Source organism: Lycium barbarum, chromosome 2 (genome assembly GCF_019175385.1).
Source record: "Lycium barbarum isolate Lr01 chromosome 2, ASM1917538v2, whole genome shotgun sequence".
Lineage (NCBI taxonomy): Eukaryota > Viridiplantae > Streptophyta > Magnoliopsida > Solanales > Solanaceae > Lycium > Lycium barbarum.
In genome coordinates, this window is record NC_083338.1 from 2,042,535 (window position 1) to 2,054,822 (window position 12,288).

Here is a 12,288-nt window from a genome sequence, read left to right on the forward strand (position 1 = left end):
TTTTGTTGTGGTGTTCCTAGCATGGTATATTGGCCAATTATACCTTCACTTTCAAGGAACTCAGCAAATAGACCCTTAACTTGTCCCTTATCTGTGTACCTACCATAATATTATCCACCCCTGTCAGACCTTACAATTTTGATCTGAGCTCCTGTCTGTTTCTCTAATTCTGTTTTGTAAACTAGTCATCAATAAACGAGATAAAATATCTTTCACCATTCGAGCAAGGGGTGGGAAAAGGTCCACAAATATTTGTATGTATGATCTCAAGCAATTGAGAAGTCCTTTTGGCACCTTTAATGGATTTGTTGGTCTGCTTACCCTTTATGCAGTCCACACAAGTCCCAAAGTCAGAAAAATCAAGAGCTTCTAGAACTCCATCAGTAACTAACCTTTTGATTCTGTCAATTGAGATATGTCCCAATCTCTTGTGCCAAAGACTTGATGAGTTCTCATTGATAGTACATCTCTTAGTGCCAATTTCTTTATCATGCAGAGTTAAAACATTACATTCAATCGTGAGGTCTAGCTCAAATTTAAATAATCTTCCATCCAAATTTCCAAAACCAATAACTTTATTATCTTTCAAAAGTTTCACTGAAGAATAATGAAAATTGAAATCATAACCAGCAACTGATAGTCTTGAAAGAGAAATTAATTTTTTAGAATATGATGGAACATAAAAAAAAAAAATCTAAATCTAATTGAAAACCATCTTTTAAAATGAGCCTATAAGTCCCCACGCCTTCCACATTTGATGGCATCCCATTGCCAAAATAAACCTTTTGTTCACTTCCCATCGGCTTCCTTAGAGTTAGAAAACCCTGCATGGTTTTGGCAATATGAGTTATGGAACCAGAATCGATCTACCATGTATTATTAGAAACTTCAGTAAAATTAGATTCATAACATACAAAGGTAAAATTACCTTTCTTCTCAAGCCATTGCTTGTATTTCAGGCAATCATTCTTCCAGTTCTTTTTGCAGAAACGGCAAGAATCTTTATCAACAATTCCTTTCTTTTTCATAGGAACACTTTTGCCCTTTTTCGCATTTCTCTTATCACGAGTCACCAAATTAACACTTTCAGGTATCTCATGCTTCAACCTCTCCTCTTCTTGAACACACATGGTCAGGAGTTCATTATTTGACCATTTATCTTTATGCGTGTTGTAAGATATCTTGAACGGACCATATTCCGTAGGAAGAGAGTTGAGGATAAAATGCACTAGAAATGGTGCAAACATATCAACCACAAGGGACTTGAGTTTAGCAGCAATGTCTCTCATCTCCATAATGTGCTTGCGCACTGTACGACTTCTATCAAATGTCATACTTGAGAGCCTCTTCATAAGGGTGCTGGCTAGTGCCTTGTCAGAGCTTACAAATTGTTATTCAATTGCCTTCATGTAAGCTTTGACCTTATCGTTATTAAGGATGGAACCCCTAATACTTTGGCTTATATGAGCCTTTATGAGTATTAAGCTCAAGCGATTGGATCGCTCCCACCGCTCATAATAAGCCTTAGCATCAGGCGTACTCGAATTCGCGGGTTTAGGTGGTTCTTCCACACAGATTGCCAGATCCAAATCCAAGCACCCTAAAGTGAGAAGGACTTTCTCCTTTCATTCAGTAAAGTTGTCACCAGACAGCATCGGAATTTGAGCATTCTCATTAAAGATAGCAGTAGGAAAAACTGTGAAAACTGCAAAACAAGGATGCACACATAAGCTATGAAGTACAAACCATCAAAAGTGAATAGCGTAAATACCGATTCTAAGTAAATTCAAGACCTTCCTGTGGGCAGAGGCTACAACCCATGCACAAAATTTATTTAACTTTATTAGACTAGTAAACCAAAATAAAACTAGAAAAAAATCCGTACCTGTGGGCATAGGACAGTTTTCAAACTAAAAGGTTTACTATCTTGTTCCAATTAATCTCACCAAAATAGTTACCTCCCTGTGGGGCCGGGTTACTATTTTAATGAGATAACTTAACTAAATAGAAGTCATTACAATTTAATCACTAAACTTCATGCGATTAAATAACTTAATTTCTTTTATATCAAGTACTCAAGATGCTGTGGCTAATCTTAAGCACGAGATACAAAGCAAACTCAAAAACGACATCTCAGAGCAATTATAGTTTATTATCAACTTAAATGAAAGTTGATTAATCTGAAAATGGGTACACAAATTGAATAAGCATAATGCATCAATGACTCCTTAACAATAGTACAACGGAGACACTTCATATACAAACAAGTATACATATAATATTATCATGTTTGTACCAGTACTTAAACTAGAATTTGTCCTAGTTAATTCTAAATCCAAGTTCCTCTTTTAGAGTTAAATTTAAAACACAGAATACTAGAACCAAATTCATAATGGCACAGTAACAGACATATAGGCCAAAGGATTGACATAAATATTCACTCTAATAATTAAGAACATCTCAAATACCATAGATCTCATATAAGTAATTCATGAGTTTCGTCTGAGAGTGAATGTGCGGTAACATTATTAAATTGGAAAAACCTTTTGGTTACGGAAGTGGAGAAACTAGATTTTTCCTAATTTAAATCCAAATTTTGTTAAAATTGAAAAGCAAACAAGGTTTCACAACTTATTGTTTTCATAGAAAATCACTTTCAAATCTTGTTATAATTATCAATTATTGCAGGGAGTCAAAACTTGGTTGTCGGTTGGGTACCCTTTCCAATGACATAATCATGGTTTTCAATGATTAAATAAACAAAGAAATTTAAACCAGTAGACTATGGAACGAAAATTCCAAACTTTGTTCCAATACAGAAACGGGTACGTAGGAGGCCAAATACATAGATGTCAACCCGTCTTAGCAAATAACACATAACACAACTCCACTAATATATGTTATTTCTAGCGTGCCTTTATTTAACCCTCTCAAACTATCAATCGGAACGACTACAAGATAGTAATTGCGTCAATAGGTTTTCCAAAAACATTGAACAAAACAACTGAAGGCGGGCTCTGATACCACATGTTGTACTTCAATACATACACTGAGTCATCGCAGCGGAAAATTAAACAAGAACTTACCTTCAGCCATAGTTGTTCAAGTGTGAGAATCGCCTTCTTCTTTTACCATCGAATTGTAACCCTGAAAGAAAAGTAAAAACCCTAGAGCCTTCTAGCTTATATCTATCACAATGTGAGAATGCTGGACTGATGGAGCCACATGCGTATTTATAGGTAGGCTGGAGACTCTTAGGCAATAACTTTAACCCATGGACTTCTCCATAAAATATGGTTACCATAATAAATGTTTCTTTCCATCAAGGAAACTTCCGGATATGAATAACCAATAAAATATTATCTGCTACAATTATTATTTACTTAGGAGACAAGGTAAATAATTTGTTACCATAATATGTGGGCCACATTAAATTCTCATTAAAGAGACATTATTCTTACGGGTATACCTCCACAAAGTTGAGGGCTGCCAGAGTCAGGTTCAAAAACCCACACTAGCAGGTGCTAATTGATTGCCTAGGAGATTTACCAACTATTTTTCGAACCCCCTCGGCGGGAAAAAACACTGTTTTTACAAGGTTAAAATTATTTTTTATGTATATATAGTAGATGTTAAACCCCCTTAGTCTTCTTCGAATGTTTACTTTTTTATATTTTGAACCCCTCGGTTGAAAATTCTGACTCCGCCACAGCTAGAACGAGGTTCACTCAACGAGTAGTATTACAGGTTGAGTTCCAATCATGTCACATTTTAGTTTGAGGTCGTGACATTTTATATTGTTCAAGTATTATCATGTCTAATCCATAAGCCAAAGTTGCCAAACAAGACTACAAAAGAAGAAGAGATACAAGAAGGCCATGGCGTGCGTAATATTAGTATAACTAACAGAAGGTTGCAATCAAAAGTTGCCAACAACAGTAACCATTAACTCCTAGAAAACAGAACAGAACAATTCTGTTTCTTGAGTTCAGATGATCTTATTTCATGACAAGCACAAGAACAAACCGAGAAAACACTGATTAATTCATATTACACAGCAAAACACTATAATTAACAACAAGACTATAATTAACAACAAGAACTCCGATCCAGAAATTTAATTAATTAATTTAACAGTGTCTAGTACAGAAGCAACGGCGACGGAATCCACGACAATGACCCCCGTTAAAGCCCTCAGTATGGCAGACGGAACCACAGTTGTTCTTACTGAAGCACAGCCCCCTGAATCGGCGACTCTGCGATTCGCAAGTCCTCGCCTCTGCCACCATCCCTGTACATTAAAACGTAGAAGCGAATTCAGAATCTAGAGTCACTAGTGTTGAGCGAAGAATATATAATAAGGTAACTAACAATGTAATTTTTTTTTTTTTTGTAGAAGTTTAAGTTTTTAAATGAAATGATTTTAATATGTGTCAGAGTAACTGAGGTCGTAACTTCTAGTCTCACACGATAGTCATTATCAAACACAATTTCCACGTGTTTGGCCTATAAAGTTATCAGACCCCCACATGCGACGAGACATGTCGAGAAGAATAAGTAAGTAAATTGAGTTTATGGTTAAAAACACACCTAAGCTATCACTTTTTTCTTAAAAGTCTTACCTGAACTATCAGGTGTGCGAATTTTATACCTGAATTATCACCAACTATTTATCAATACACACCTTAACTCAACTATCAGTTATTCACTCTCCTACCTGAACGATGGTGATAGTTCAGGTAAGAAAAAGGAACAACTAGTTGGTGATAGTTAAGATAAAAAAGGGAACAACTTAAATCTTTAGATGAGATGATCACACACTATATACTGTCTCTATTTCAATTTATGAGACATAATTTGAATCTATACAGAATTTAAAAAAGAAATGAAGATCTGTGAAACTTGTGGTCATAAACATATCATAACATTTGTGTGATTATAAATTTCTAAAATGTGTGACCTTAAATATGTTATATAACAATTGCGTGAATACAAGGATTTCTCATTAATTAAGAGTATGAGAAGTATAAAGTTAATTATTTTTCAAGTTAGAAGTATGTCGTTCTTTTGAAAAAAATAGGCAAGTATGTCAAATAAACCAATTGCCTATGAGGTTCCGTCTTTTTTTTTTCAATGCAACACAAATGAATTAGAAAAAAAAAGGTTAAAAGAAGAACACTACAAGAAAAGCTTTGTTGTATATATGAAGAACCAAACAAGAAATTAATTACCAGAAGCAAAAACCAGCATCAACATAAGGAAGACAGTTGCAACTACTGTCAAAAAGCCAGCCATATTGGAACTCTTCTTTTATTTTTCTTAATTTCTTTTCGTGGTACTAAAGAGTGAAGAGGCTACTACTAGATAGGTCTATATTTATAGTCATAAGAGATGATATTGAACTGTGCCAAACAAGAAATTAATTACCAGAAGCAAAAACCAGCATCAACATAAGGAAAACAGTTGCAACTACTGTAAAAAAGCCAGCCATGTTGGAACTCTTCTTTTATTTTTCTTAATTTCTTTTCTGTGGTACTAACGAGTGAAGAGGCTACTAGCTACTAGATAGGTCTATATTTTTATAGTCATAAGAGATGATATTGAACTGTGGGGTGTGTTATTTTGAATAATCCAGAAAGAAAGAAAGATACACATTATCTGTATCTGTAACAAGTCATGACCACTCGATGTCCACTAACCTTTGCTCCTCTATCATGTTACATAATTGATTTAAAGTTTATCAATTTTAAGTATTGTCCTTTTCTTTTTCGAGCCGAGTGTCTATCAGAATCAATCTTTCTACTCCACAGAGATATGAGTAAGGTCTGCGTACATCCTACGATCCTCAAATCTCACTTGCTGGAATACACCGGCTATGTTGTTGTTGTTGTAATTGTTCATATTTAATATATTTTTTAATCTATATAGGGTCTTGACTAAACCTGTTGGGTTAATTCGCAGGTAATCTTCTAGCTCTGCTCTTATACATACTTATTCATTTTTTGATCGAAACGTACTCCCTTCGTTTCGATTTTTTATGGCGCAATTTGACTAGCACGAAATTTAAGAGAAAAATGAAGACTTTTGAAATTTATGATTTCAAATATACTACAATATTTTTGTGTGGCTATAAAAATTTTGAAACTTGATTTTGAACATGCCATAACATTCATGTGACTATAAAAACTAGTCATTAAGGGTAAAACAAATTCAAAATTAAATATTTTTAAAATTTTAAATCATTTCTCTTAAACGAACTGATAATGAAATAGTGTCATTGTCTTTGAAACGAAAGGACTATAATTCTAGCACATTCTTCCCCAAACCCCACAAAAAATAAAAGCACAAAAAAGGTACTAAAAGAAAGCACAATAAATAAAAGCACTAAAAGAAAGAAAAAGATGTAAAAAGGAAAACATGAAGGTATGAACATTCACTTTAGATACCTAATTATGAATTATCTCCAAAGATTACATTCTGATCTGAATTGCTGGCACTTTCTAGCTTTCTGAAAGGGATTGCTTATATGAGTTGGGAAGTTCTAGTTGTGGAAAGCGAGTTCATTTGTATGAAAGGAGGTGAGTATACAATTCAAGATTATTTTTTATTACTAACCTAAATTATAAAACCTAACTTTACAAGGGATAACGTTTTTTTTTTTTTGGATTGGTTATATCACGAAAGAATATTGAGATGGTATTATCTCAACTCAGGTTTGTGGTGAGATGGATAAAATTTATTCACCTTTGACGATAGATTGCAAGTACGATTTTAGGATATGAATAAAGTCCCAGTGGGAAGCTCTTCCCTCTTTAATGAGCATTACGCGGCATGATCCGTAATTTTCCAGTTATGAGGTAACCGAATAAATAGGCTCAACAATAATCATGGACTCGTTAAGTGAAGTTAAAAAGAAACTGAGCCAAGCCTAAATTGTTTGCCTATTAGCTAATAAATTTGAAATGACGAAGGATTACCGCTAATTGGGACTCAACACTCCCTTCTATACTATCTCATATATATATCACCTCAACACTATTTAAAGTTTCAAGCCCGAATTCGGGCGAATGGATCCCCTCTAGTACTACTAGGGTGGACATGGTACGGTATTTGAAACTTCGGTTCGGTAATTTTTGGTTTTTGGTATTTAAAAATACTATACCATTGGCATACCAAATTAATTCGGTATGGTTCGTATTTTTAAGTTCGGTTTCGGTATTTTGTGATACGGTAATTCGGTAACCATAGTTTGTTCGACTACGACTTACATATATATGTATAATAAAGAATTAAGACTTCGACTATTCAAGAAATGTCTCAATTATATTATACTAACACTTTGCACGTGTAAAAATATTCAAAAGAAAGTACAAGCAATGCCCTTCGTTAATCAATTACACAAAAAGGGCATTTCAATCAAGATATATATGCTTCGGTACACAAAAAGGGCATTTCAATCAATTATATCATATTAACATCTTACACATGTGAAAATATTTAAAAGAAACTACAAGAAATTCCAACGTCTAAACAATTAGTTTGTACTAATACTAATTATATATTTTCGGTATGGTATTCGGTATTTCAGTATTTTCTTTATCAATACCGAATACCATACCAAATACCAAACTTTTCAAAAATGCATATCAAATACCGTACCAAATACCATAATACCGAAACCGCGGTATCAAAAATGTATATTTTAGGGGAAATTTCAACAATGTATGATCTAGCATATAAAATTACATTTGTGTAGTCATATTTTTAAATTACATCCCGCATAGCCACTTTTTCACAATATACAACAATATACAACTTTATACATCTGGAGTAGATAATGTATCAACCTTGTATAAAAGTGTATAATATTGTATAGAATGTATAATAATGTATAAGAGGTGTTTATATTATAGAAAATTCAATTGTATATAACAATATACAACATTTTTCTCAATTATAGTGAGAGAACAAATATATGCTTTTGAAGAAGAGGGTACAAATTGGGCCATTTCGGGTGATTTTACAAACATGGGCTATTTCGGGTAATTATTTTTCCTAAATAGTCATAGAGGGTTGTTTTCCCTATATTTTATGTATATTATATTGTTATAATATAAAAATATATAATTACTGGCTATTATTTTTATAGGTGGCTATTTATTTCTTTCTCTAAAATTGTGTTTTCACTAATCCCCAATTTAAAAAAAAAAAAAAAAAAAGGAAAAAGGATTAAATTTGCTTCTGAACTATGCAAAATGGAACAATTTTGTCCTCTGTTAATAGTTGGGATCAAATATGATTTTGTCGTTAGTAGTTGGGGTCAAATTTGCCCCTGAAATATGCAAAATGGAACAAATTTGTCCATATTTCTAAACGGTTGAAGGCTAGCAACCGGTAATGCCACATCACGCATTTGAGGATTAATTTTTTCACATAGTTCAGGAGCAAATTAAAACATTTTACATAATTCAGGGGTAAATTTAAACCTTTCGCATAGTTCAAGGACAAATTTGACTCTTCCCGCTAATTTTGAGTTTTTCTAAAAAAAATTATTCCTCCTTTCTCTTTTTCTTTTTCATCTTCTTTGTCTCTTCCTTCAACAATTGTTGGTACCACTTCCTCCTTGGGTTGCTTTGCTTGAGTAACAATAATGTTTGCCTTTTGCTAAGAGAGGCACTACAAACTTGAGGGCGGTAGGAGAAAGGGGAAGGGGTACATCAAATGTCCTAGAAAATGACAAAAATATTCCATTACTAGCAAACTATGTCCGTGCAATGCACGAGGCCCAACATCATTAATTTGATTACTCAATTTAATTAGTCTTTATGGTTTGTGGGATGGGGGAGTACTTCATTTATTAATTCTTAAATAACGTGAAAAGTTAAAAGTGAACAAGTAAAAGTGCACGGAGGAAATAAATATGTGTCGGAGAATTAAAATTGAAGTGCATACAAGTATATATGAGAAAAAAATAAATATTCAGCAAGAACCTGAAATGTCAAAAGTGAACAAGTAAAAGTGCACGGAGGAAATAAATATGTGTCGAAGAATTAAAATTGAAGTCCATGTGTGTATACATGAGAAGAGAATAAATATTTAGTATTATGACATATATCCACATGGGATTTATTAATTCTTAAAGAAAGTGAACAAGTAAAAGTGCACGGAGGAAATAAATTTGTGTAGGAGAATTAAAATTGAACTGCATACGTCTATATATGAGAAGAGAATAAATATTCAGCAAGAACGTGAAAAGTCAAAAGTGAACAAGTAAAAGTGCACGGAGGAAATAAATGTATCGGAGAATTAAAATTAAAGTGCATATGTCTATACATGAGAAGGGAATAAATATTAAGTACGATGACATATGTCTACGTGGGATAAAATTCTCCTTAGTGAGTCTTCATATATTTTTTTTCTTTTCGTCTTATTTTTCCCCTTAATTTCTCAATTGTTGTTAAAATTTGTCTTATTTTGGTTATGTCCGCCTCTTTTTATATTTAATAAGTTGATAGTTTAAATATCCTACATGTCAAGTTTATAATCTCAAGATTCTAAGGATATTTTATTATATTATCACATTTTTAATTTAGAACCACAAGATAGTCTATCTTTATTTCTTAAGCTCCGTGTCTAGTCAAACGTAGACACTTAAATTGAGACAGAGGGAGTATATGCCAAATGAAAGAAATGAAAAGACAATTGACACATTGTGGACACGTGGGGACTTAAAAAGTAAACACATAATAGGTAGTATTAATGTTAAACTTCTGAAATGTACACATGTTAGTCCTGACTTAGAGTACAATTTCAGTTGCTTTTTGTACAACTTATTGTTGTTGTGTTTGTCCACTTGGGTGTTTGTTGTTAAAAAATAAAAAAAAGTTTTCTTATTTTGTTTATGTCCGCCTCTTTTTATATTTAGTTGTCACGCCCCGAACCTAGGCCTGGACGTAACACGGTACCCGGTGCCTGACTGCATGTGACCGAGCGAACCAACTGGCTGGCTGAATCAACATATGATATCAAAACATAACTGAATGTGGAAACAACTAAACACATGCTGATATACTAAAGGTCTGACTGAAATCATAATGCGAAAATACATAGACAATCTGAAATATCTGAACGTAGCCAACATGGCTTAAACCAAAACAACTGAACAATTGCCAACAAGGCTAACATAATAAATATCTGACTGTCTAAACTGTGTCTATGAAGCCTCTAAGAATACTGAATAACAGAGCTGTCTATAAACTGAAATAACTGGATAGCTGACAACGCCCCGAAGGAATTTGGGGCTCACCAGTAGCTGATACGTGCACTCCTAAAGAGCTGAGTTGTCAACCTGTATATCGTTGCCTGCACCAAGCAATAAAAGGGACACCAGCACATTTGAATTGTACTGGTATGTAAAGCAACTGAAGCAATAAAATACTGGAACTGAAACTGAACTAAACAGGAAAGCAAGAAGCTGAAGTACTCCCTGTTCTGGATGAAGAATCACCTGTAAAACTGTAAATATAACTGTGGCCTAGGGCCCAAATAATGTGCACAAAAAACCTGTGGCCTCAAGCCCAAGCAATACGTATGCATAAACTGTGGCCTAGGGCCAAAAATACAGATACAGGTATTCAACATAACAATTTACAAGACTGAGACTGGCTATAGCTGATAGCATGATAATTGTTTCTGATTATGGGGCTCATGCAAATAACGGGTTATGCACTGAGTGAGACTCATGTGATAACAATGCATAAGTCTACAAAGATTACATTCTGAGTTCATGATGTTCAAAATGACAACCATGAACGAATTCTGTAACTGCAACCCTAGAAGATAGCATTTCTATATCATATCATGAAACTAGCGCTAAACTATATTCTGAGTCAAATTACTGACAAGTATGAAGAATGAGGCGTAGGGAGAATCATGAATATTCCCTAACATAGATAGTTAGCCTCACATACCTGTATACGCTCCAAGTCTTGCAACTGTGGGTCTGAAATTGAGAAGAATCCTAAAAGCTTAAGTCTTGAATCCTTTAAATGGGTTTTCTTGAAAACCCTAGGTTAAGAATGATGAATTCTTGCTTAATGCTCATTAACATATGTTAGAATCTAATTGAAATAGGTTGGGATTGCTTACCTTAATGTTCTTGGTGATGGAGAATGAGAGTTATTCGTTCTAGGGCTTGGGAATTGGTGAAAAGTGAATTTGGAATTGAACCCCTCGTTTTTATATAGTTTCTGGTAGACGCGGGGAAAGTACAGCCTAATGTACGTCTCGTACTTTGAAGTACGGCTCGTACATTGTGGTCGTACTTTGGGTCCAACTTCCAGTAGTCCATTATTTTTTTTTCGGGGGAAGTACGGGATCAAGGTACATCCGTACTTCAAAGTACGTCCCGTACCTTGTTGCCCGTACTTTGCTTTAAGGGCTTCAATGCTCTCTGCTAAGTCCCGCCTAAGTACGTCCACCAAAGTACGTCTCGTACTTCAAAGTACGGTCCGTACTTTGGTCGCAAAACATACTTTTCACGTTCTGAGCTAAATTTTCCAATTCTAACACTTTTGTCTTGGTTTCTAAGTCCCTGAATCATGAACATAGGCTAGTTAGGGATACGAGGTGTTACAATATCTCTCTCTTGGGATCATTCGTCCTCGAATGATGGATTCTGGTAAGGAGTGACTGCTAAGACATGTGTACACTAGCTAACATGCGCACATGAATGCTGAACTAAAGGGCTGAACTGAATTATCTGTTGAACCGAATAACTACTAAGCTGATTGTCTAACAGGATGAATACTGACAATGTGAAAACTATGGAAGGAAAGATCTAAGAGGGGAAGTACAATACCTTCACCGTTTCCTGTTGATTCTTCGAAGAGATTGGGATATCTGGACTTCATGTCTTCTTCTGCTTCCCATGTAGCTTCTTCAACTTTCTGACTCTTCCATACAACCTTAACTGAGGCAACTTCCTTAGTTCTCAACTTGCGAACTTGGAGATCAAGAATGGCTACTGGAATCTCTTCATAGGTTAGGCCATCCTTAACCGTTATAGTATTAGCAGGGACAACCAACGATGGGTCTCCTACATACTTCCTCAACATGGATACATGACATACTGGGTGTACAGCGGCTAAATCTTGTGCCAACTCAAGTTCGTAGGCTACTAGACCGACCTTTTGCAAAATTCTGTAGGTCGAATGTATCTGGGACTGAGTTTGCCTTTCTTGCTAAATCTCATAACACCCTTTATGGGTGAGACTTTAAGGAACACCC

At 34.6% G+C, this 12,288-nt stretch overlaps 2 protein-coding genes across 3 annotated transcripts; both read right to left on the bottom strand.

The window, feature by feature from the left end:
* Positions 1–634: 634 nt before the first annotated feature.
* Positions 635–1,695, bottom strand: LOC132629208 (uncharacterized). The gene is made up of 2 exons (XM_060344923.1): positions 929–1,695; positions 635–824 (listed from the first exon to the last, which is right to left on the bottom strand). Exons 1-2 carry the CDS (start codon positions 1,350–1,352, stop codon positions 790–792), a joined length of 459 nt encoding a protein of 152 aa, XP_060200906.1. The 5' UTR covers positions 1,353–1,695; the 3' UTR covers positions 635–789.
* Positions 1,696–3,866: 2,171 nt separating this feature from the next.
* On the bottom strand, positions 3,867–5,615 carry LOC132625823 (defensin J1-2-like). Of its 2 annotated transcripts, none has more exons than XM_060340404.1 (2): positions 5,428–5,615; positions 3,867–4,291 (listed from the first exon to the last, which is right to left on the bottom strand). In XM_060340404.1, the coding sequence occupies exons 1-2, from the start codon at positions 5,489–5,491 to the stop codon at positions 4,131–4,133; spliced, it is 225 nt and encodes a 74-aa protein (XP_060196387.1). In that variant the 5' UTR covers positions 5,492–5,615; the 3' UTR covers positions 3,867–4,130. The 2 variants fall into 2 exon arrangements, with proteins under 2 accessions (XP_060196387.1, XP_060196386.1); XM_060340403.1 differs by lacking the exon at positions 5,428–5,615 and adding an exon at positions 5,232–5,391.
* Between the last annotated feature and the right edge of the window lie 6,673 nt (positions 5,616–12,288).